Raw genomic sequence first — 25,113 nt, 5'->3', positions numbered from 1 at the left:
AAGGCCGGAGCTCGCCAAGGCTTTTTCCCGAAGCTCGGTGTGGAAACTTGGAGGGTGAGGGGAGTTTGGGGGTTGATCGCACTCGCCTACCGTGTGTATCACGGTTCCGGATTCTCCGCAAAATGGGCAAAACGGGGAGTTCTGGCGATTCCAGGTAGGTCCAGCCGGAATTTAGTATTTTGGAGCGTGTTTGGAGCGCGCGCCAACGTCGATCGTTCACTCGAGGTTGACACTTGTGGGAAAGGGCAACTGCTCGTCGGGAGAGTCCATAGTGTCGTGTAATATCTGCATAAGAAGTCAAGGGCTGCACGCACTCGGCTGATGAGTTGATTGATTGATTGTAGGGTTTAACGCTCCGACGCAACGCAGGTGATGAGGCGCGCCGTAGTGGAGGGCTCCGGATTAATTTTGACCACCTGGTGATGTTTAACGTGCGTCGAAATCTCGTACACACGGGCGTTTTTGCTTTTAGCCTCCATGAGAAAAGCGGCCGCCGCGGCCGGGAATCGAGCCCGTGACCTCGTGCTCATCAGCACAACGCCTTAGCCACTGAGCCACCGTGGCGGGTGACTGATGAGTCACACTTCAGTCTCTGCATGCTTGGGATAACATTAAGGCGACGTGTTTAAGTGGGGTGATGAATGCACCGCATTCCGACGTTTCCACTGTTCTGATAAAGCACTACCGGTGTCAGTGGTTATGTGACCTTCTTTGAGATGACATCGTTTCATGTGGACGTCGCCGAGATATAGGGGGAAGGGGGGGGGGGTGAGTAATGGTCGCTAAAAAATGGAAACTAAAACGACGTTAAAGATGTACAGGGCTGAGAAATTGAACATCAGAAAGGAAAATTTCTATGATAATTCCCAGGGTAGTGCTTTGCTTTTTGAGGCTAGAGCAGGTTGCTTGCGAACTAAGAGCTTTGTGGGGAAGTATTCACAAAATGATGGGGTATGCGTGGTCTGCGGAAAAGAAACAGAAACTATGCGGCACATTGTGTTAGAATGTGAGGGTATCCACCCAAACCTACATGAGGGAAATATCCGGCTTCCAGAAGCCCTAGGATTTGAGGGTAGCACAGAGGAAGTTAACTTCAAGGCTGTCGAGGGGACGAAAAGAAGATTAGACTGCTAGTGGACGAAAAGAAGAGAGGGGAATATTGCCTAAGACATTTACCACCTGTAACAGGAAAAAAAAAGTATTTTGTGCCTAATAAGCTTTTTGTGCCTGCCCTAAGCAGCGCTAGTATTAAACCAAGAGTATAAAACATAGGTATACTAGTCCTTTTTGGTAAGATGACATGTCATCACCCCGCTACAAAAGGGAAACCAATAGCAATCATCATCAATCATCAGTCTGAGCGGTATAGGGCAACTTTAGGAGAGGCATTCAGCTGTTCAGATACCATCGACAGAGACTTGTTGAGGTTTTGGCCTGCGTGCGCCGCCGCCAGGCTTTATCGGCCGACCACTGAGCGTCGCGTCTGACGCCGCAGCCCACCACGCGATGCTTGCTTGTTGGCGACGGCCACTGGCGCCCAGATACGGGGCTAGTTATTTAGGCTGCGACGTCGCGTAACGTGAGCGACCGTCTCATTGTCAAGGCCAGCTGATTCTCGGCTGCCAGGAGCGCGACTTCGAAGGAAAAAAAAAAAAAAAAACGGCCATGATTGCTGGTTCTCTGCTTTGGCTTTGCCTCCCTTTGACTTTCTTCTGGAGGATATCTTCGTTTATATTTGAGTCTTCCTATCTCAAATTTCGAGACATAACAACAAATGTACAGATTAATGGCCGTGTTTTCTCGTTTCCTTAAATCTGAACGCTTTACTTGGACAGTTGCCAACGGTCTTTCGTCGCCCCGTCTGCCTCCTGCCGTGACTTTGATCTCGCTCCAGCGCCTTTCCTTTTCCTGAATCATCCGAGAGAAGCTTCTGCGCACTTACGTTACTCCGCTGTAGCCATCTACACATCAAGTTGAAGGTATTTGTGTGGCTGAAACGAAGGCAACCAGTTACGTTTACATCTTACATTTTTTTCCTCGCTGCACTGCACCAACACTCGGCCCGTTTTCTCACTATCTACTTGCAGGCATCGAACAAAACGAATGATTCAAATACGGATGATCCAGTGCTGGTTACCTAATTTTTACCGGAATCTCCTGAACTTTTAACCCATGATACACATCGCATATGTGCATAATCTCACACAAAATATGTTAACTTTGAAAATTGTAACTTTCTACTTCCGTTATTTTGTCTTACTTTTTCTGCAGTGTTCGGCATGTATTGTTTGAACGTTAGTACAATAAATCGATTTTTAGAATTCAATTTACTGTCATTTTCTACAAACCACGCTATCAAAAACGCTTAATCTGTGCACCACCACACTACCACCAGTAAGCGAAAAAAGGCTCACATCAATGCAAAGGTAAATTTATAATTTGCCTCCGCAACTTATAATTGCAAGCAAAGTAAATTTGTAGGGGGAACCATTTTAACACATAGTGAGCTTATACGCGCGTCTTCATGTGAAAACCAACATATCAGATCGATCGCCACGTTCGAGAGACAGGCTCGACACAAGCTTAGGGCAGTCGGCCCACTTTCCGGTCAGGGAGTGGAGATTGTAGAGCGACCGGTCATCTCCTCTTCCTGAACATAAAAGGCGCACGCTTTTCAGCCCACGGCCGAAAAGAAGAAATTCATCTTGACGCAAGTAACAAAAACGCTACATCATGATAAAAAATAACTATCATTGAAGCCAAATAGGCCGAGTGCACGTCCACTCGTAGTAATTAGAATGGGGTAATTACAATCGCAGTAATTAGAATGGGTATAATAATCAGGCGTGATTTTTTATCTACGATTCCCGCCCTTAAACGTTCACTTTCAGTGTGCAAAATGCACAAAGAATGCAGTACGTGAAGATAAGGCGTCGTTGAACGCGGCCGTCGATACATGGATCGTTGGCACCGGGCGCTTCCCTGGGGCTACTCTTTCTCGTTGCCTTCGTGCCTTTCATTCTCGTGCCTTTCATTCTTTTAACCAGCGTTTCCTAACGCATCTTGGATACCAGCCAGCGGTGTCGGCCAATCCTTTGCATGGTTAATTGCCCTGTTGTTGTGACCGAAATGACTCGTCGCAGCCCGCGGCATCACCAGACCTGTGCTGGAGAACCATGTACGAGTTTTCCAGCGTCGAGTAAACAAGATGCAGCTGATCAGCTTGGGCGCAATAAAGCTTGACTTTGGGCTAGTTGGGTATGCATGACACCTTGAAAAACAGCGCAAAATACACGGACGTAGAGAGGTTACAGAGACACGAGCGCTCGGGCGCGCGCCCAAGACAGCTTAGACAGCTTGGGCGTGCGCGTAGCATTACCGCGAACATCCCCGCCCGCGTCTGTCTCGGGAAACCGCATTGGCACGGGATTACGCTCTTGTTTGTAGCCACCACACGGGGAGGCTAACCAGTGGGACCAAAATGGGCCACTGCTTTCTAGCGTGGGAGCCTTTCATGTCTTGTACATATCCGTAAAACTCTTGTGTATATGTATGGACGCGCCAGTCTACTCACTTGAGGGTTGATGTTGAGTCCATGAATTGATGAGTATTCTGCCACGGCTTCCTTTGCGGCCAGTGCCCCTGCGTGCAAACATTATTGATTAACAAATAAGACATTATTAAATGATGCCAAAGTTGAAAAGAACCACGGGAAACACTAGGATTATGGGGCACCTTGTCATCAAATGCTATGAAACTAAACTGGTCGATGAATAACTGATTAGAACGACTTACCTAGCATCTAAATGACTGCTTATGAGGCCCATGTTTATGTCGCGATATCGGAGGTAACCCACCGGGGTGTCTCAGTGGCTAAGGCGTTGCGCTGCTGAGTACGAGGACGCAGGTTCGATTCCCGGCCGCGGCGGCCGCTTTTCAGATGGAGGCGAAAAGCAAAAACGCCCGTGTGTACGAGATTTCGGCGCACGTTAAAGATCCCCAGGTGGTCAAAATTAATCCGGAGCCCTCCGCTATGGCGCGACTCATCGCCAGCGCTGCGTCGGCGCGTCAAACCCTACAATCGATCAATATCGGACGTAGCCGAAAACTGAAGGTAGGCACTTTTTTTCTTTTATTTCTAGACAATTTCTCCTTTAGTTTTAGTTCTTTAGTTTTGAAACTTTCTTGCGGAATGAGATAGGTATCGCCAAAGCTTGAAACTCACCTTGTCCGTACTGCAATCCTTATTCAATTACTCGCATCTTCAGCGCACGAAGAAAGAACACGGACCAAAGAAGACAAGTAAGAGCGCATGTCCTTGTCTTCTTTGTCAGTGTGCTTTTTTTGTGTGTGAGCTGAAGCTAAAAGTTATGGAATACTAACTAGCCCGAACCCAAGCCCTTCTTATTCTATTGCTTTGCATTAGGCGTATACTTTCGGAAATTTACTTTTTGAAAGACGGGTGTGCTCATTGGAGTTGATGCGTTTTCCTGAGACTTTTTTTTTTAAGAAACGCAAGGAACTGTGAATGTTTAGAACACTGGATAGAGAATGCAATACAACGCGTGCTTACCAGAGAAGCTTTGCTTTACCACTTCTGAAAACTGCAAAAAAAAAAAAAAAGTAGTCGTGGCAGCACGCCTGCCACAGCGAGGCTTTCCTGCAGCCGTGACCGCATTTTTGTGTGTGTGTGTGTGATTTTAACGTGTGTGAGTAAGGAAGCAGCGGAGCAACGCGATGTTTGAAACACGTTACAGTGACACTAATGGCTATAAGCAAGTTTGTCTTCATTTATAAATTACTCTGAAAAGTGCTTGGGGTGTGCTATACCACAATGTCTGAGTGATCGTCGTTACTATCAGATCAAACCAGTTACGAGGGTCAGTACAGGGGGAATGGAAGGGAGAGGGAGGATTCGAGTTAGAAATGGAATTTTCGCTGTGCCGTTACGCAGTGCAAACATAACGTTTGATATTTGCAACGTGTGACAGCGCCAATCACTTTTCAAGCACATTACTTGTATAGCTTCGTTATTTTCTAGACTGACTCTTTTGGGTGCAGCAATTCGTCAATCGGGCGCATTGTGCGAAGCCAGCGAAAGTGTAAATACGGAGTGGAGAAATGCAAATAAACCTCCCCAGAATCGCATTTTCCCCATTGCCCCGAAAGTAGGGAAAACTTGTCAAAAGCTAACCTGCGACTAAAAAAAAAAAATTCTGTTCGCTTGCTTTGAAATATCTACAACACAAGTAGCAGCTTGTTGCTTCTTCTATTTCTACAGTAATGCACCGGGGCTTGATTACGATCTGTGACTTTTCCACAACCGGAGAAATTTTCGATAGATCCTGCTTCATACCGACGTGCACATAATAGCAGTCACTGCGACCAACGAAGCAAATTCCTTGAATGACGAGACCCAGAAAACCACAGTTTGGCTCAAAAATGAACCCTGCTCCATGACATTACGCAACAAGAACATGTCGTTTTCCCCAGATGCCATCTGGGCTGTGGCATTTCGCAATGCAAAATGTCATGTACGCATGCATGGCGTATTTACACAACGCGCCACATTTTTCAAGTCAAATATGGTGTGCCTTTTCATCGTACCACGACGCTTTTTTGATGGAAAAAGATCGGGTGAAGTCGACTAAGGAAATTGTCTAAAACATATACACGGTAATTATCACGTAGCTAACAGCAATCTGCCATCTTTTCAGCGACGCCTCAATGAAATAAGCAATGCAACTGAAAGCACGCCCTGTTGCCGGCATAGGCTAATAAGGTTGTCGGAGCTCGGCTGGTGCCGATTTCGTGCAAACCGTGCCCTTCTGAAACCTTAAAGGGACCCTGCAACACTTTTTTTCAACTTTGTCAAAAATCATAAATGCTTGCCGAACGTAGTCACCCAACACACCCAGTACTTATATTAGGGGGTCGCAAATCACCTCAGCCAAACATTACTGCTCTGTGCCCATCAGATAACTTGTAAACTCTCTCAAAAATATTTTTCTCTCCTTCCTGGTCTTGACGTTCTCCGACGGCTCGAATTACGTCACTAAGGCCATGTAGCTGCTGTTGGCCGGTTTTTCTTAAGTTGCAGCAACGAAAGCTTTTCGATAGCAACTTTAAAAAAAGCCACAAAAACAAAGCAGAAATGGAAGGCGTATCTGGTGCGACGAGCAAATCACGCAGTGCCGCTCCGTGCTGGCGATAACTATAGCTTTCGCAGTGCTTCCAGACGCGAAGGAAAGAGTGAAAGCGCTTATAGAAAGTGTTGTAGGGTCCCTTTAAAAACCTGGGTTTACCTCGCCGCAAAGAACCTTAATGACCAATCATTACGATCAGATGAATAACGTAGGTTTATCAAAATGTCCACTGTACGATCGGACCCCTCACAAAAGAGAAAAAAGTGGTAGGCGCTGCGACATTACGCAATGCAAGCACGACGTTTGGAATTGCGTGATGTCACAGCGCAGATCCCAGTTTTTGAGCCCGAGCATAGGCCTTGCATTATTAATGGTCAAATTTGCTTCTTTGGGGTGCTGCTCTGGGCCACCCAGGTGAACTGCGGTGAAGTAGACCTCACAATGGCTTCAGAATGTGGCATAACTCGGCCCAGTTGCTCCTTTTGAGTGCATGGGGGAAAATAAAAGAAAAGAAACAGAAAAAGAAGCATGCGCGTCTTCCCAACTCGTCATTTTGCCGCGTGTTACGCTCATTTATATTCCGCATTTCGATCTGTTTTTGCTACTGGCTGTGGCAATACTCAGGAAATACTACTCATACCGGACGTGATACATGCCTGCACCTGCCTTTTTCTGTAAGAGAAACAGGCTTATTTAGGTGTTAACTTTAACTGCAATGTTCATCCTGTTTTTGGCGGGGGAAAAGAACTTTGACCCAGGCGCAGAGCGTTTGGGGGAGACGAGGTGAGGAGCGCACTCTTTACCGCAGCAGCTGGTTCGCGAAACTCGGTTGCTCACCCGTGCTGGGGATGTACCCGTGGTGCTTGAGGCTTCGGAGACTCGTCTCAATTGGCGCCAGTATTTCTTCGCATGGCACCAGGTTTCCGAACACTGTGGGGTCGCCAATGGAGAGGGAAATGAGGCTCTTCTCTGCGTTGGGCACAAGTCCCGCGTCTTCGACGAAGCCGCGTATTGGGTTAGTGGTGTTTGTGGCGAACCGGGACGCTGGCGCATTCCACGAAGTCCGTGTTTTCATCCCTACCTTCTTGATGCAGTTCTGCGAAGGAGAGAGAGAGAGAAACACGGCAAATTTGGCTCAACTAACGCGCCGGAAGGGGTCATGAGGAGCGTCGGAAGGAGCGCCTCAAGTCATCCTGGCGGGTATGAAAGCGCCTCCACGGCGCGACTGCGAATACAGCCCACGACCTTTCACTCAACGGCAGGGCGGAAACAACGAGAACCGCTACGGGCGTCACCGTTTAGCGTGAACTACAATCGCATCGCGGATGGGCCTCGCATTGCGGATGGTTTTTGTGCGTAAACGAAACAAACTAGCGAATAAACATGATCGATCACACTGCCGCATTCATTCATCAAGTATAGCCCCGTGTACATGGACGCGACGGGGGCGGGGTGAGTTGAGTGGCGGGTTCAGCTTACCTCGACGCGTCCGAGTTTATATGAACCCCGTCCAAAGAGTCGAGGTGAGGGGAGTGGCGGGGTTCACGGAAAAGGGGCTACCGTATTTTCACGATTCTAACGCGCACCCTCTCTTGCTAAAAGGTAGCTTAATATTTGTGTGCGCATTACAATCGGGCTCGAAACCGAAATAGGCTTTAAAGCGACCAGCAGCATTGCCTTGCGCAACGGACACGAAGTACCCGCAAAATCCAACTCAATCCAATAAAAACAATCCGTCAACACCACGTGAGTGAATTTCGGCGCACTGATTCCTCAATGGCATGCCGCTTACCCTGGTCAGCTGTTGCACATTTTTTTGTGCTTCTGCTTAGCCCCTAACGCTTAGAATTATGAAGATCAAGGCACTTGAAATCGCAAGCAACTTCAGTGTTCCCTGCTATAACTTTATTTCCAGCAGCAGCTGGATAAGCAACCTTGTGAAGTGCAATTCATTTTTGGCTTCTAGAGCTGCATGCCAAATAAAATCTCCCTCTTCCAGGTACGTGGTGTCATGTCTTTCCATCTGCGCAGTACCGTCAGTGTCACATTTTATTTTTAGAATTTTCCTGCGCGAAGTTACCCGCGCGCTACGATTGGGGGCGCGTTAGAACCGCGCAAATACGGTATTCTGCTCCCCGCGGCCCTCCGACTCAGCCCGACGAGCGAGCTAACCCACCCCCTGCCTCCGAGTTGACTGGACTCGCCGCGACGGCTCTCTGACCCACCCCGTCCGCATATACATGGGGGTGTCGAGTCCAAAAAACCTGTTTATTTCGACTCAACGCGCCCTCGTCGGGTCAATGTAAACGGGCCTTATGTACACAAATATAAGAATCAGTTTTGTGGATTGCTCAAGGATTTCGGAAAGTCGCGTGGCACAGGAGCTTCTCATTGGTGGTTTATCCCGTTTATAGAATCGATTCGCTCGCTGTTGGCGGAGGGAGTGCGTCTTCCGTGATAAGGCGTATACGCTCCCGCACATGACCTAAACAGTGGGCGCACGTGCAACAGGCAGGTACTATTATGAGCAATATGAAAGGGAACACGGGAACGCATAGAAAACACCCTCAGACCCAGATATGCGTGATACGCAGCGGCCGCCGTCGGAAACAAAGTGGAAAGGGGGACGCTGTTCTAAAAACTGTTCCCATTCCCGCTGTGTGTCTTATCGGCTGTCGGACGATACCATATTATCGGCGAAATGACGTAGGCTGCTGCTTTGTAGAAATCCCAGCGTGGTGGGAGTGCCAACGGTTAGTGGAAGAGCGCCCTCCTTTCCCCCTCTGTTTTCAACAGCGCCATCCGCGTATCGCTCCGAGCCTGTTTCGAGGCTGTTTGCCACGCGTTCCTGTGTTCCCTTTCATATTGCTCATAATAGTACACGCTGCAGCTCTCTTGCTGAGCCGACATAGAGCACGGCAGCGGTGCTCTGAGCGAGATTGTAAAAATAGGACCATGCCATGGTCCTATTTTTGTCACGGCGTGACCTTGGTGACAATGACGTCAAGCGGAACGCCAATGCTTTCGAAGGCACATGGGGCTCAATAATAGTAACATGTGCACTATCAACGGTACCATTAAATATTCTAGCAATGAAATGGGGGGATAAATATCTTGTCAATACGCCTCGCAAACTTTCAACACCCGACACTTTTCTACACATGGTCCCGAATGACGGTGTACGTTCCTAAATAAGTGGAAAAAACAAAAGTACCAGCGAATCACGCCGCCTCTGTCGTGCACTACGCAGCCGAACGACATTTTAACAAGGCAACTTGCCGAACATAATATTATTAGTGCCATTACATGTGCCCTAGAGATGTTATGGCTGTGGACATTTAATCTTTCCATAGAACAATACTTATGGATAAAAAATTAAGTAAAAGATGGTTATACTGTACACTTCACAAGGAATATGTGTGCAAAAAAAACTTTAGTGCGCCATGAGTAGAATGAGTTGCCCGGTGGCTCCAAGCATGGTACGACAAATTAGAACAAAAAAGACAAAAAAGTTACACCTAAGTTCGAAAAACAATACGCAGAAGTTGAACAGTAGATGAAAGAAGAGAAACTGGCCAGTTGGACGAAAAGGCAAAAACAGCCGGCCCAATACCTACGTACACCCTCGCAGTGTCCAAAAGCACACGAACAGATGGAGCACAAAAACGTTCCGGAGCACTCACAAATTCGGCGCTGTACCCTTCTCTCATTGGGAATGCATAAATATGTTCATCGTTGTTTCGTGGTGTTCCCTGCTTGGCAGATAGTCCAGACGTTTTCCGGCCGACTGGAAGCGCCGGTATGATGCGGCAAGAGTGGATCTTAATTCCTTCGTTCTGATCCATGGTTGCAGTCTGAATTAATGGATCTCAGCCGCTGTGAATATACCTGACCGAGTAGGTCTGGCTAAACTCAACAAGTGTGCACCTTATAACGCTCCCGCCAAAGTCAACGTGGACTGCCCAGCGGAAGGGCGGCATATGTGCACCGCACGTGGCTGTTAACTGAGCAGTTTTATTTTCTGCTTCCTGTGCAGGCGCACGGGTTCGTCACGAACGTAAACGGAAAGCTTGAAATAGCTTTCTAATAGCTGTACGTGTTTGTAGTGCACGTTTTTTAATTAACGAAGAAGACAACAAGTAAGAGTAGCATACAGCCTCTGAACGGGCACTATGATACTGTTCCTTTACCGGACAAACGCAGAGAAAGAACATTTCCCAACAAGAGTCACACGCACGTCCTAAACAAAGGTGGCCATTTCGGCACATAAACAATACTTAATGCGGTTTACAAGACACACAAAGAAACAAATAATTTGTATTTAAGGGTGGCTCATTCACGACCCATTCATGGATGCTGGCAGAGTGAAGGACACTGATGCTGGGTAGAAAGAACTTTTTTTTTTTAACGAAGCGAATAAATATCAAGGATTTGGGTTCACAGCTTGTTTACTGCCCAGTGATAAAGAACGCACGAACGGTCTAAAAGCACTGGACGACAAAATAAGCAGCTGGTTCTCAACGGCATTTTCTTCTTTTGTCCCGGCCTCCGACAGTTGCGTCTCGTTGAGATGGGGAATGAGCAGAGCGCACCTGCGCACCCGTGGGTCCTTGAACCAGTGAAGCTGACACGTGCATTGACGGCCCATAAATCGAACAACGAATCACAGAGGCAACAGCGCCGCTGTGACCAGGAAATGAACAGTCTTTTACGAAGGCGGAGAAGTCCTGTCCTGGCCGGCTAATAGGCCGTCGCGTCTTCGACCAAGATGCGCAGTGCAGCGCCTGGCTTCTGTTCGTGCTGACCACGCCACTCCCGAAGGCACGCCGAGTTCGGCGACGCGATTGGCTCCTGGTGTACGGTTGCACCTCTTAATCGTCCTGCCTCCGAGCGGGGCGCACTGGCGCAGCTCCAGGAACTCGCGACCAGACTACTGTCGCCTTGGCGGTGGCGCAACGGAGCGCCTCGGGCGGCGACGCGTGCACGCACGTGCACCCGCCACTGCTGACACCGATGAGGCCTTCTTGACCACGAGCGCCTCAGGTAGAAGACCATCACACTTTGGTGGCTTTTCTTTGTGTTACTTTTGCCCACGAGGCCAGCTGAGGTGCCCTTGCGTCTGCATCTACGGGGCTTCCCTCGTGTACGCGCCGCGCTGTGCCGATGCCGATGAGAAAAACAAAGTACCCGCAACTCCTTTCGAATAGTTTCATAACTGAACTATGGGCCAGAGCAACATCAGTGCTGCGCCGTCCCCACAGTCCTGATGGCGCAATAATGAACGTCCCAATATTCCGGATTACCCTAATTTAGGCTCTTCTAACAATATAAGCTGATAAACCAAAGCGGTGGGAGAAGATTCGCTGACGAGCAAGCCGGTTTGTGGTCTATAGCTGTGGGATCACATGGAAGGCAAGTTACGAACTCTCTCTCTCTTTTTTTTAACGAGAAACGACCCATATGTGTGCTTTTATTTATTTTATTTATTTGCATACCTACTTCGCCCGTTGGGCATTATAGTAGGGGGGACAAATAATCGATATAAAATACAACATTGCACACTCTTTGAAAGGTTGAAGAAAGAAAAAAAAAACAATTGTAAGAAAACATACAAGGTTTGCGTTAGTAAGCCACACACTGCAGACCGTGAGTACAATACTAATCACACATGTGGTACATTCTGAGGGAGCACATGAGACAGCATTAAAAACAAATATCGGCCAGGTAACAAGATACATTCATTTACACAGCACGCTGGCTAACATTGCAAAGCATAAATATCGGCCAGGTAACAAGATACATTCATTTACACAGCACGCTGGCTAACATTGCAAAGCATAAATATCAAAGAAAGTTTCAAATGGCGAGTACATTTTTATCCATAAATATATTCTTGAAGGGCAGTGGGGAACGTCACACCAGAAGCAACTTACACCGCGGACGTACAACGGTTAACAAACCAAAATAGCCAGTCTCTGGTGTCACTGCGGCACAACCAGTTAAAGTCGTGGGGGCACGACACCGCCACAAGAAAACGATTGCCGCTCCTAAATTCTTTAGAAAGTTTGCAGTAACCAACCTGGAATGTCAGGAGCAGCGTCTTGTGCATGCTGAACGAGTTGTACGAAATCTATGCTCGTGAACTCAAATCAACGTTTCCCCGGCACTTGCGTGCGTACTGGAAAAGTTTAGGCGGTAAATATTTTTGCACCCAATCGAAGGTACACATACCGTGCCTTGTTGGCCTAGTCGCTAGGCTTTGGCCCCACTGACGAGCGCAGTAGGCAATGCGTAAAGCGTTTGTTGCGTATACATCTCGGTGTTATACGTGATTCAACACTCTAATGCGATTCCGTGGTTGAGCTGCACCACAATGTACAGTACAGTCCACTGTTAAAGGAAAACGGCGAGCGCGTGGCCGCTGTGCTCCGCGAAGCGCCGACGCCGCGGGAAGTGGCGAGAATCGTAGACAGCCTGCACATAGCCGCTCTGTCGTCTGCTACGGCGCTACTCTGCGCAGCTTAGCTTGCGATAGCTGGGAAATTTCGCAGTCGAAAGATCTTAGCGGCACGTCCAAGCGCCTTGGCAGACGACAGAGTGGCTTCTCCCGCCTAGAGTGGTCAGTATGCATGTGCACACTGGGATTCTCACCACTTCTCGGCGTCGGCGCTTCGCGGAGCGCAGCGGCCACGCGCTCACTGTATCCCCTTTAACAGTGGACCGCACTGTACACGAGTGACCAATGACAGCAACGTGCATAGAATTTGACTGAAAATGTGATATCTGCGCTGTGGCACTGCGCAGTGCAGAACGTCACGCCTGCATTGCGTGATGCCACAGCGCAGACCGAACTTTGGAGCCAAATCGTATTCTCGGCACCATCACTCACCGAAATTTCATTTTTGCCTGCATGTATTGCTCAATCGAGTTCACCGTAGACAAGTTGGACGGCAAGATTGTCTTATAGATTGTTGCCTGTATTTAGGCAACAGCAGAACAGCCGTTTATTTTCATGCGTACCGTGTGAAACTTGTTTGTGGGCCACTGGTTATACACGGGTGAAGCACATGCTGCTGTAGACAACATGCATATGCACTTTACTAGATTGTTTGTATTTCGCTATCATCGGAGGCCTGTCAGTATCGTGGTGTAGCATTGCAGCCTTGTAGAAGTAAATTACGTATTCGTATTTGTTTTCTTCCCCACGTCCTTCATACAAAACCTCTCAGTACGGCGAAAACCCGCATGCACTAATTTTCATTTAAAAGCCCTATTTGGTGTCCAAGTCTGAAGATTTCACCTCACGTCACCCTTGACATGTCTCCTATCTTCAAATTCAAACTCGGTGCATCATTTTGTCCTCCCAGGCATCGTCTCCTGTATTTTTTCAATGCCAAACGCATCAGCCCCGAGCGGCCAACCAAGCCCTTTCCTTCTACCCCTGCCGCTCTCCCTCAACTCCTCGCCTTCCCAGTGCTTTAGTCACGTGACCGGTTAATCTCGTGGTGAGGTTCGGTGTAAAGCGGCAACGTAGGCAAACAAGTGCTCAGCCGCGGTGCCCAGTTTTCTATAGCTGGCCAGAGCGCCAGTGCTTCGGCTGTCTCGAGCATCGGTTGCCTTGGAAACCAGCCGCTCTCGCATTCAGATACGGTCTGCGACACGACCGGGGATCCCGGTTAAGATTGGGGCCCCACCTTACGACATGTGCCCAAACAGACGTCCCCCGTCACTCCCATTGTAAAGCGGGCGGTGCGTTTGTCATTGAAAAAATACAGGAGGCGATGTCCCAGGGCATTGGAAAAGTGCGTGTAGCGCCTTCGAGCGCTTCTAGCTGCACCAACAGCTTCGCTGTAAAATAACGCAATACGATGAATGGAGCTAAACGCCCATTGGACCGATAAATATCGCTCAGTGTTTACTGAAACAAATATTCAGCAAGCGGGAAGGGGAAAATTGTTTTTGTGATAAAAAACCCATAAAATGACATCAAACAGAAACCGCAAACACAGAACCCATATTTTATGGCATTCGTATACAGTCGATTATCCCTAGCTGTTTCGGTTAAAGCATCAGGCGGCTGATTTGCAGAAAGTATAACGTGGGTGGAAGAGGCAGGTGGCGGGGACGGAATTTGTATTAGTACTTCAAAAGCAAAAAAAAAAAAAAAAAAAAAACAAAACGTTGAGGCTCATGTTGTCGGCCTCGCTTACATACCCTCGCAGCTGTTTTCGCGCTGCACACGTCTATTGGATTGGGAACACCAGCGACTTAGGAATAGCTGTCAATGCCGCAGGGCTCACGAAGGGACGTCGCCGAGAAACCACACAAACTACTTCTATTCCAATGCGTCCTTTTGTAAAGTCGGAATTACCCTCAGAATTGTTATTTTATGTTCCGCCCATTTCCATCGCAACTGCTTCTTATCAGACGATACAATTTAAACGTCTCGTAAATGTTCCGCAGTAAGAATGCCCTTGCTGTGGTAGCGCGAGTGGCTCAGCTGTGAAATATTCGTATACACGTCGCGAGAGGATAGTCGTTGGTATCCCTGGTGTTCAATGTTGGTATCATGGTTTGCAATAGTGATTTGCAACATTTTTTTTCTCGCTCGGCATGTGCAGTCTGTGTATTACGTCCACTGAAGCAGATCGTCACGCGGACGCTGACGCGCACTCCCAACTGTGGCGCACTTTCGGGAGATAGGGCGACTGAAATCAGATTCTGCGTTCGTCAAAAATACTAAATGGGTAATAAGTTTTGTTCCCTTCTCGACGTGCACCGCTTTTGGGTAACGATGTATTGATTGATTGTGGGGTTTAACGCGCCGACGCAACGCAGGCGATGAGGCGCGCCGTAGTGGAGGGCTCCGGATTAATTTTGACCACTTGGGGATCTTTATCGTGCGCCGAAATCTCGTACACACGGGCGTTTTTGCTTTTCGCCTCCATCAGAAAAGCGGCCGCCGCGGCCGGGAATCGAACCCGCGACCTCGTGCTCAGCAGCGCAACGCCTTAGCCACTGAGCCACCGCGGCGGGTTGGGTAACGATGTAAAATTTTGTGGTAGTTAGATTTATGTATAGGGCTATATGTATGTGATACTGACATCATCTTATACGTTTGCCCCTAACTATTTGAATGTGTTTTTGAGGAGACGTATTTTTAGTTCCACGTAATAAACGAGAGAAGAGAGGAAAAATGGTGACCGAGTGGCCGCGGATTCCCGCTTTAGGAGCAGATGGGCCTGCGTTAGGTCCAGCCTAACCAGTGGCAAAAGCATTTTAAATGCAGAGCATTTCTTAGCCTCGCCTCTTCCTGCGTCGGACGGCGTCCACAGCTCCGCGTCCGCAGCAGGTGCGCCTCTCCCCCTTCCCTCCTCTCTCGCAACAGCAGCTGGCGCGCGCATGCGTCGTAGTCAGCCCGTTCGCTCCGTCGCGGTCTCGGCGTAACAGGTGCGTGATAGCAGCGCGGTGGGGCGTGGAAGGGCGCGCGCTGCTTGTGCATGCGCGCCCTCCCCCCCCTACTGCTCTCCTTCTACTGCGCGCGCTGCAAATATAAAGCGGCTAGCGGTCGCTCGTGCTTCAGTCACTGCGTTGCTCCTTCCTTCCTTGGTTGACGCTCGCCGCCACATTTACTCGTGTCTGCTACTCCAGCATCACGGAAGAAGCGATGGAAGCAACACTGCCTTCAACCAGTACTGAGGCCGCAATGCTCTGCATTTACTCGTGTTCCCCTCGCGGGAAGGCGCGGGAATTTTACTTTCCATGTGTGCATTCTGCGGTGCATGCGTCCCGACACCAGCGACGGACACGCTCCAAGCTACGGGTGATGGACACACGGCGACGGACATATCCCTTCCCCGTCAAGGGAAAATATCCTTCACAATCAACTATTAAAAGTTGTTCCTGCAGTAGCTGTGAAAGTTCTGGACAGAGCCACGCTCTCTTCAAGAACTTCGACACCTTATAGAAGTAACGCCTACGCATTTGTTAGCTTCTTTGGTGGTAGTCAGAACATTTTTATTGTCAGGTAGACAAAAGGCAGCTGGAGAGAAGTGGAAACAGCATATACATCGTATGCCGTTGCCACCTTCTGCGCCCAGTTCAAGACTTTGTCCTGGGTTGTAGGCCTTGAGCTGCGCATGGCAGCCTCCCACTGCTGAAACGTATAGTTATTTGAAGGGATTTAAGAGGGGGCCATCTGGGGCATCACCACATTATGTGGTGAAGGTCAGCTCTTTCAGGGCAAAAGAGACAGGAGGGAGAGTACAGGGCAGGGTAGATGAGGCACTTGAATATAGGGGTGGGAAACGTGCGGGTCTGTAGCTGACGCCACAAGACCTGTCGGTGTCGCGAAGTAGAGTGAGGGGAGAGGGGTAGAGGGGTTGTTCGAGACGGTAGTGGGACGCAGGGTATCGGAACGAAACGAAAACGGAAATGAAAAACGAAAAAAAAAAACGATGTTTTAGGCCGGAACGAAAACGAAAACGCAACGATATTTATATTATTTAGACCAGGAGCGAAACCGAAAAAAAATTCGTTTCGGTTTTCGGATTGAGCGGTAATTTTTTTGGTATTTCAGGAATCGTGTCCCCCCTTTCCATTCAGCGAGATGGGAAGTTGCCGTCGATTCGCTGGCATAAAATCGTCTCTCCTCTCCCTGGCACCCACTCTCCTTCGGAAGGCTTGCCGCCTGCTTCCATTCTCTCTCCGTTTGTGCCGATAGGCGCAGTGCTGAGCTCCACGCGTGATTGCCGCGGGCATCGGGCTGCGATGCAGGCGTTGCGGCCTTGTTTCTTTGTTTATTTGGTTAGTTTATTAAAATACCCACATTATCCCTACGGCATTGTTTAGTGGGTGGAATACATAAACAAACACGGATATTCTAAAACACGATATAAGAACAAGGAGGAAGGAATACAATTTTTGGCGTGAACACCAGCATACACCACTAGCAGAGTAAACAGCAGATTACAGCCGCAAACTCAATGCAAACAGCTACAAGCCATGTAGCACCCGTACGGAAGTGCTGCCAGAGCGCAGCGGAAAACATTTCATAAGGAGCGGAAGCAACAGTGTCGGGCAGGGCATTCTTATCTCTAATAGTTTTTAGAAAAATACGCTTGCGATGCGGATGTGCGCAATAATTATTCAAGAATTTTCGCGCTGTTATCATTTCGTCTGGATATATACGGGTGGGTTGCTGAAGGTACTGATGTTAATCCATTGCTACCATCTCTTTTAGATTAAAAACAGGAGTTTTTCCGTGTTCCACGAGACAGAACGTTTTAAACTTTCAACAATAACATCACAACCATACGAGGTTTTCAAAAACTATATTTTTAAGAAAATTATTAACCACGACTTTATCTTCTTTAACGTAATTTCATAATTCTAAATCTTTTTTTTTATTTTTCATTTTTTTATTTATGGAACGAAACAGAAACCGGAACGACTGGGACGTCCACGGATTCCTAAGGCCTTCTTGAACCCCAAGAATTCTTAGCTGCTATAAGTGTCCTTTTTTTAACACTGTAAGATATGGTTTGGTTGTTTCTTTTTTGTAGGGGTGGGGGTGGGAGGCAGGCACATGTATAAATGGTTAAAAAACACATGCCCACATACTCTGTATTTAATAATATGGGATTACACTTGCGTACTGCAGTCAGCAATCCATAGGCAAGGAAAAACTGCGTTTCCTGGACCTATAGTATGCAACGCCCTATGGTAGTGTGCACCCGAAGTACTTATACAAGCTTTTGATTTTCCGTTATTATCTGTTTCCTGTTCGTAGCGCGGTGCCCCATTTCCAGGTACTCTGCAAGGCGTCAGCACCCATTGTTCGGCATTCAGCCCACATTTTGCACATCCTGTTATCAGACTCTGGTCTGCATCCGTTCTTCGCCGTCCTCACAACGACAACGGAAGCGGTGGTTGCGTGTCGACGAGCCGTATCTATTGAGAGTTAAATATAACAAGCACCAGAGCCATGGGTGACTCAAAAACATTTACTGGTAGAGTAAAAAGTAATCGAAGTGCGGAATCATGAATTTAGGACAATTCGTTCACTATGGGCCCGGCCAGCTGCACTCAAATGAGTGCTTAGTTGGGCCCCCCTAAACTGAAAACCGCCCACGCACGTGCATTATTTTCGAATGATCGGATACTACAGAAAATTTGTCTTCAATTTACGAAGCCATGTTCTATTTACTTTTGACTAAATTTACACGCACGCACACACACACAAAATAATTTATTTTTATTGATCAGAACGTGAAAAATACTGCACAAATTACCGAAACTGCGTTTAATACCCAATTAAAAAATTGAAGTGAGGCGCTATACATACTGTTCCATCTTTCGAATAATAGGTTTCTATACGGTCTTTTGTATTGTGTAGCTTCAGTGCTCAGATAAATGTTTCGAGTCAAATCGTATGCTGGCTCAAATTAACCAATGGCCCTCATTGGTACTCTCGGTAGGCTGAAAGGGAACCAGATGTGCGGTATTTTTTATGGGCGTTCGCTGCTTCAGACTTCAGAGGCCCAATTCTCTAAAACGAGAGGCTGTCGTTTTGAAACGACGCGGTATAGCGCCATGCAAATGCATGTGTTCTCGGGTTGGGGCCGTCGCTTTGAGGGGCCAACAAGGACAAAAATCCCTAAAGGGAGCACTGTAACACGGGCTCAAAGCGACACGCACTTCCCCCCGTCGTTTTGCGTGTCGCTTTGCGCTCTTGTTATATACAGTGCTCCCCTCTTGGATTTTTGTCCTTGTTGGCCCCTCAAAGCGATGGCCCCAACCCGAGAACACATGACGCATGGCGCTACCGGATCGTTTCGAAACGACGGCCATTTTTGTGAACGACAAACAGAAACTATTTGAAACTGGTGCAACCTCGGATACAAGCGCTTGGACGAACGTCACATACGTTCGGTTCGTTCAAAGGGTTTGGTAAATCAAGCAGTGCGGTAAAAAAAATGTGACTTCAAATTTATTAGCAAAAAATTATCAATGCAATAGCACTCAAGGGTGTCTTATGGAGCAAAAAAAGAGCTGATCACAGAGTAGGAACCTCGTGAGACACATTTTTTTTTGCCCTCCCAGAAACATCTAAGCATTTTTTTTTCAAGAACGTCTGCATTTTTCAGCAGATTTTTCTCGACGTTTTAATTTCCAAATGATTTCTTCGGTCTTCTGTTCGGCCGACTGCCAGTGCCATTACTCCGCGGCCGATGCAGTTGTTTCTGTAGTGCCTTGCTTAGCACTGAGTTTTATGGTCTTGACAGCACGGATCCGAATGTCACGTGCTGCAGTGGAGAAGGCACTCGTTCAGCCTGTACGTGGGATGTGTGTTCTGGTGTTGAAATTTATCAACACTGTGTGTCCAAATAAGTATTGGATTTGGAAAGTGAACTTCCAAATAATAGAAATGTATAGCTTTCACGTACAGACAAATAAATGCTTACGTACTTAAAACGGCAAAACAAGAAGCCTCTTGCCCTTCGCACAGACGCCCCTTCCACCTTCTCAGATAAAGGGTACAAATGCAGTAATGCACTCTGAAGCAGCAATCGCTTGCGCTCCGCCTCCTTAGCCTCCTTTTCCATTGTTATACTGACTGCTCATACGCTTATTGCCCGAAGTTTGGCTATTAGAGCAATTGGCATTGAACAATTAAAACGCCTACACACGTACCGCTGAGTTTATTAGCGCAATTAAACGCAGTAAAGTAATGCGTTTATTTTAGCTGGCAAATCCGGTGCAATTTGTTCGAGGAACCTCGCGTTACAGCTCGTTTCGCGGCGAAAGCCGTAAATAGAAGAGTTTGAGGTCTTCACAAGCACAGGAGCGTGCCAACGCTATGGAGTTTGTGCAACGGTCATCGAGGAATCGCAAAGGTTAGCGTAGGCTCAAAAGAATTCGTGGTAGAACATAGTAGGGGAGGGTAACGGACAACGGGTATACTAGAGCCACTAGATATGGAGCGTAGCTTATTTAGTGGCTCTAGGGTATACTATCGATGGGGTTTCCAACAGGTTCCCAAGGATCAGTGTGGCGCGAGAACAGCCGCCACACTTGCACAGCTTTCTGGCCAGGGATTTTCTGTCAACCCTTTCTCCGCGCTTGTGTTGACGGTGAAGGGAACATCATTCATCTTGTGATCAAGCCACTCAACGAGGGAAAACTGGCCACTTTTATCAGAGCTCCCTAGCTGGCAGATTCATTTTTACTTGGTGTCAGTTACACGCATTACCAGGCGAGCTCTTACGGGCTGCACTTTTCCTCGTCCTTCTGATTGAATGTTAATAACTGGCACAAGAAATCTAAAACATTTTTAGATATTGACTGTGAACTAACCATTGATCAGAGCGGCGTTAAACTCGGTGCGATTTTAGAGTGGTTATTGCGGCCAAATTTGGTGTAATATGTTTTCTGGTAGCAATATCAGCTCTAAAGCCACACCTGTTTGCGGTAACTCCAGTCGTAGTATGAAAGAACACGAAAACCTTTAAAAGACCTCACTATGGACGAACTATTAACCGTAAATATGTAAAACTTTGCGTCGTTGTATAAGATGCGTGCACTAATACGCGAGATGACCCGAATCTATAGGAAAACATAAAGAGGCCTGGCGGGTATAGATGGATGCGGACATTTTTTCACGCTCAACAGACCTTAAAAAGTGTTACTGAATTTAAAATAAAACGTCAACAGAAGGAACAGGATGCACGCTCTACGAGTCTTCCACAAAATTATATCCTACGTGACATGTTGCCAGCGCACTGTCTTTTTTTATTATTGTTCCCGCAACACTTTTTATGAGCGGCGAAACTTATAACGGCTTTGCTGAAGAAAAGGCTCCCCCAAAAAAAAGCGCAGTTATAAAGAGTGTGCCAGTCGGGCTGGCTCATCTGGTTGCTTTTAGAACTAGCAATTCCGATGACATTTTTCGGAAAGACGAACCATAAAAAACGCTCGTGTACATGACATCTCGTGCAATAAAAAAAAGGAAACGCAAGCGTTATAAAGAACCCGCAATTCGCCTCTTATACAGCTCCGGCGCGCAGCAGCTCAAATCTGGATTTTCCCGGTAACAGGTACAAAGTACAAATTCATCCCGGTTCTCGCATTCAAGTTCACGCACTTCCCCTTGGCCGCGTTGCGGTGCACCTGAGCGCAACGGCCATGTTATACTTTTGGCGGCTGAGGCTAGCAGACGACAGGGTTGATTCGGTTTTTGTTGGGGCTCAGCCGGTGTTATTCCCGTCTTTTGCATTTGCCCCTGGCCTCCTAGCATGAACGTGCGTATTGAATATTAGTTTCTTGCAGAAAACAGCCACGCCTGCAGGCCACACACAATGTATACTATACAGTGGAGCAAAGTTGACCATGTAAACTATACAGACCAGTATGATAAGTTGCGGGATCTAAAACTGCCGCAAGAGGCCCAGAAAAGAAAAATGGCCGCGTATCTGCATACTTGGTCGCAAATGTCATCAAAATACGGTAGTCTTCTGCCGTCCTTGATATGAAAATTCCTCTCTTCTGTCTCCGCCCACCTCTCATGCTCTTCCCTCCCCGTCTCTCTCCTCCCACGATAAGCACGGTGGAGGTTTCCTCAATTCAATTAAACTTTTCCGCCTTACATTGCCCGCACGCCATCTATTGGAACCTCATGTTACTGTTGAACTTAGAATGTTGCCACAAGGTCTATGCTCGAGCAGGAGCACCTTTTTGTATTTTTGGGCCAAAATTTTGTTTTAACGTGCATTTATTATTTGTTCTCGCAAAAATCAAGCACACACAAATTTTCAGTTAAAAAACACTGCTAGTACCAGTTATGTATTGGTCTGTTGCCTCAAATATGCCTTACGTTTCATTTTTGCTCAAAAATGTTCACAAGTATGAAGTACGTTACAAAGTATATTATGAAGTATGAAACAGATTTAGTGGTTTGAAAAGCTTATGCCTATGTAAACTTCTTGCCTCAGAATTTTTACAACTTTTCGCCGGGAGGCCGCATCGAGGGACGGATGAGACACATCGCCAAAGAAGGCATAGGGGAATGGTTAGACTATTTTTTTACCGTTAGTGACGTTACATCATTTTTTTTAATTAATTACGTGAGAAAGAAAGAAAGAAAAACACGCGCCCAGAGTGGGGACCGAACCCACGCCTTTCGATTAGATCTCGAATGCCTTACCAATTCGGCTATCTGGGCGACTGTGTTCGCCTCCACTTTCTGGGGTATTTATATTTACTACAACTGTATCTGACGCTTGAGGGTGGTAGCCAGCACCACTCAGACTACACGGGGAGAAGGAGACCTTCTTTTCAACCCCCGGGGCGTGACGCGAACTTCTACAGGCTGTCATAAGCGGGCAAGTGGCGGGAAACCCTCTTATGCTACCTTGGCATCAAGGCTGCCAGAACCGAGGCCCTCGCTAAGCTTTCGCACGATAATAGGGTTTAGAAATGAGGGGCTCGTTAGGAAATACAGAAAGAAATGCTGGCAATCTACAACGCCAAAGATGGTATAGGGGAATGGTTAGACTATTTTTTTACCGTTAGTGACGTTACATCATTTTTTTATTAATTACGTGAGAAAGACAGAAAGAAAAACACGCACCCAGAGTGGGGACCGAACCCACGCCTTTCGATTAGATCTCGACTGCCTTACCAATTCGGCTATCTTGGCGACTCTCCTTCACTTTCTGTGGTATTTATATTTACTGTAACTGTATCTGACGCTTGAGGGTGGTAGCCAGCGCCACTCAGACTACATGGGAAGAAGGGGATATATATATATATATATACTGAGCTTTGAATATAAGGCGGGGTATGACTTTGAGACTACGGTCTTCTTCCACTTCTCTGGTAGGACCATCTGTTAAAGAGATGTACCATCTGTTAAAGAGATGTACAGTCTTGTATTGTCTTTAGTATTGGCTTTAATATGCAGAAGCTTTAATATGCAGAAGGGGCACATTGGAGGCCGAAGTTGCTAGTATAGCTTTCGACAATCCCCGCAGCCCTTTGAAGGTCATCCTCCATTTCCCCAACATAACAATCTGTGCTACAGATTGTTATGTTATCGGCGTAAATGACATGTTGTATGCCCTCTACCCGAGCTCATTTGTATGGCAGCTGCATCACAGCGATGTTAAATAGTAGCGGCGACAAGACCGCTCCTTGTGGAGTACCCTTTGTATTCATGTTATATGAACCATACTCATCATCCTCTATCCTAAGAAATGGTTGGAGTTTGGAGAGGAACTTTTTGACATACGCGAAGCTTTTGTGTCCACAATCTGTGGTGCTTAATTTTGCCAGTACGCTGCTGTGCCGGACATTATCAAATGCCCCGTTGAGATCTAGGGCAAGGGTGGCTTTGCCGTTTTGTCGCATTGTGATTGGCTGAATTACGTCGCGGTGTAGCTGGGGAAGGACGTCCTGTGCCGACTTACGTGGACGGAACCCGAACATAGCGTCTGCCAAGAGACCCTTCGACTCCATGTGGGGAGAGAGACGATCCCGAACCATCGCCTCCATGAGCTTGCCCGCTCATGAGGTACGCGAAATTGGTCTTATATTGTCAATATTAAAAATTTTCCGTGGTTCGAGTACGAAGGTGACCAAGGAGGGGGCTCTTATTGCACGTGCGGCCGCGGCCTCTCTCTCCACGCACGCTCAAAGCCCGTTCTCAGTACCCTGGTTCGGCGCTGCTGTTTCCTCTTTTCTAGCGCGCGATCTGGTTGTCTGTGCGATTCTGTGTACTTCCTAACGATTTTCTGTACGCGTTCCATGAAACAATGAAATCCAAGGCTTTCGCCTTAAAATATTTTGAGCACACTTCCACGTTATCTGATGGGCGTAGGTAGTAATATTTGGCTGTGAGCCCCTTAATCTAACTACTCGATGCGCTTGTTGACTACGTTCTGAAAGCATTTCATATTTTGACAAAAAAAGGGGGATAACAGTGTTTACAGTCCCCTTAAGAGGACAGGAAGGCTTGCGAGAAATTGACGAGAACGTGACACGAATTCAGTGTGAGGAGGAGTTCCAGCAACCTGAACACCCTGAGGTGGAGCGCGTGGCGCGATTTACCAGTGGTTAATGTCCCAGTACGACAACTAGTGACGGGACCATGTAAATGCATCCTGCATCCGCCAGGTGCATCAACCATTGTGCTGCGTACGCGCCCGCACTCTGGCTTTCAAGCGTGAGTGTATGCCTGCCGCTTCTCCAGCGAGTGTCACACCTCTAAAAGGAATGTCACCGGCTTGCTACCAACGGCCAGCTTCCAGCTTGTAATGTAAATTGTAAACTACTCTTTAGTGGCAGAACCCACACGCACAAAAAAAAATGTGGTGTTCGAGGAAGCCAATTGCACACGCCTTGTGCACGGTGATTGTAGCGAACGTTCTACGATAACACGAATAAACGATCAATTCAAAACAATAATGGTGTCGCTAGGAGGAATTCTCACTATCAACATTTTTTTTTTCACGCGTCTATATTTCTGTCCTATGCAGCTGGCTTCACTCAGACAAGTTCTTAATGCAGCGCACGAGTTCAGCGCAGACGTCGAGGAAAAATGTGACAAGCCGTGGCTTTTGCCGTTTTCTCCAATGTTGCAAACTGTTTGAAAAACAAGCCAATAACGAGCTCGGGAGGTGAAAAACCACCAAACCTGTTCCCAGAACTGATTGCACCCTAACCACTTTTCCGCCGGAGAGAATGTTTTTCGAACCTCCAGAAGGACCTGCTGTATTTGGCCTGCTTAACTCTAAGCTGCTCCGCTTTTTGTTTTTCACCTTTTTTTGTTCGCAAAAGCGTTTTGTGACCTTCGTGACGATGTGCTCCAATGTCAGAAACCGGGAAGCTATTGCCAGGGCCCCAAGTTCGTTTGGAAGCTTATCTAAGCATGAAAAGTGTGGCCACAGCAAACAAAAAAAAATTGAAT

The 25,113-nt window shown here is 47.4% G+C and overlaps 1 protein-coding gene across 3 annotated transcripts in view; it reads right to left on the bottom strand.

Annotated features, from left to right (window-relative positions):
• The window catches only part of Tat (Tyrosine aminotransferase), a 77,100-nt gene that overhangs the window by 17,470 nt on the left and 34,517 nt on the right, over positions 1 to 25,113 (bottom strand). For 2 of the 3 annotated variants that reach the window (XM_077687278.1, XM_077687279.1), the window contains exons 2-3: positions 6,984 to 7,242; positions 3,575 to 3,642 (exon numbers count right to left, since the gene is read on the bottom strand). In XM_077687278.1, coding sequence (XP_077543404.1) covers positions 3,575 to 3,642; positions 6,984 to 7,221 — 306 coding nt within the window. In that variant the 5' untranslated portion in view covers positions 7,222 to 7,242. Of the gene's footprint in view, positions 1 to 3,574; positions 3,643 to 6,983; positions 7,243 to 9,829; positions 9,872 to 25,113 lie in introns of those variants that run through there. The other variant, XM_077687277.1, reaches the window with a different exon arrangement.

This window comes from Haemaphysalis longicornis, unplaced genomic scaffold (genome assembly GCF_048455015.1).
Source record: "Haemaphysalis longicornis isolate Haplotype H1 unplaced genomic scaffold, Haemaphysalis longicornis Haplotype H1 scaffold_1, whole genome shotgun sequence".
Classification (NCBI taxonomy): domain Eukaryota; kingdom Metazoa; phylum Arthropoda; class Arachnida; order Ixodida; family Ixodidae; genus Haemaphysalis; species Haemaphysalis longicornis.
The sequence above is the reverse complement of the archived record's forward strand: the minus strand, read 5'-3'. Positions and strand labels throughout refer to the sequence as shown.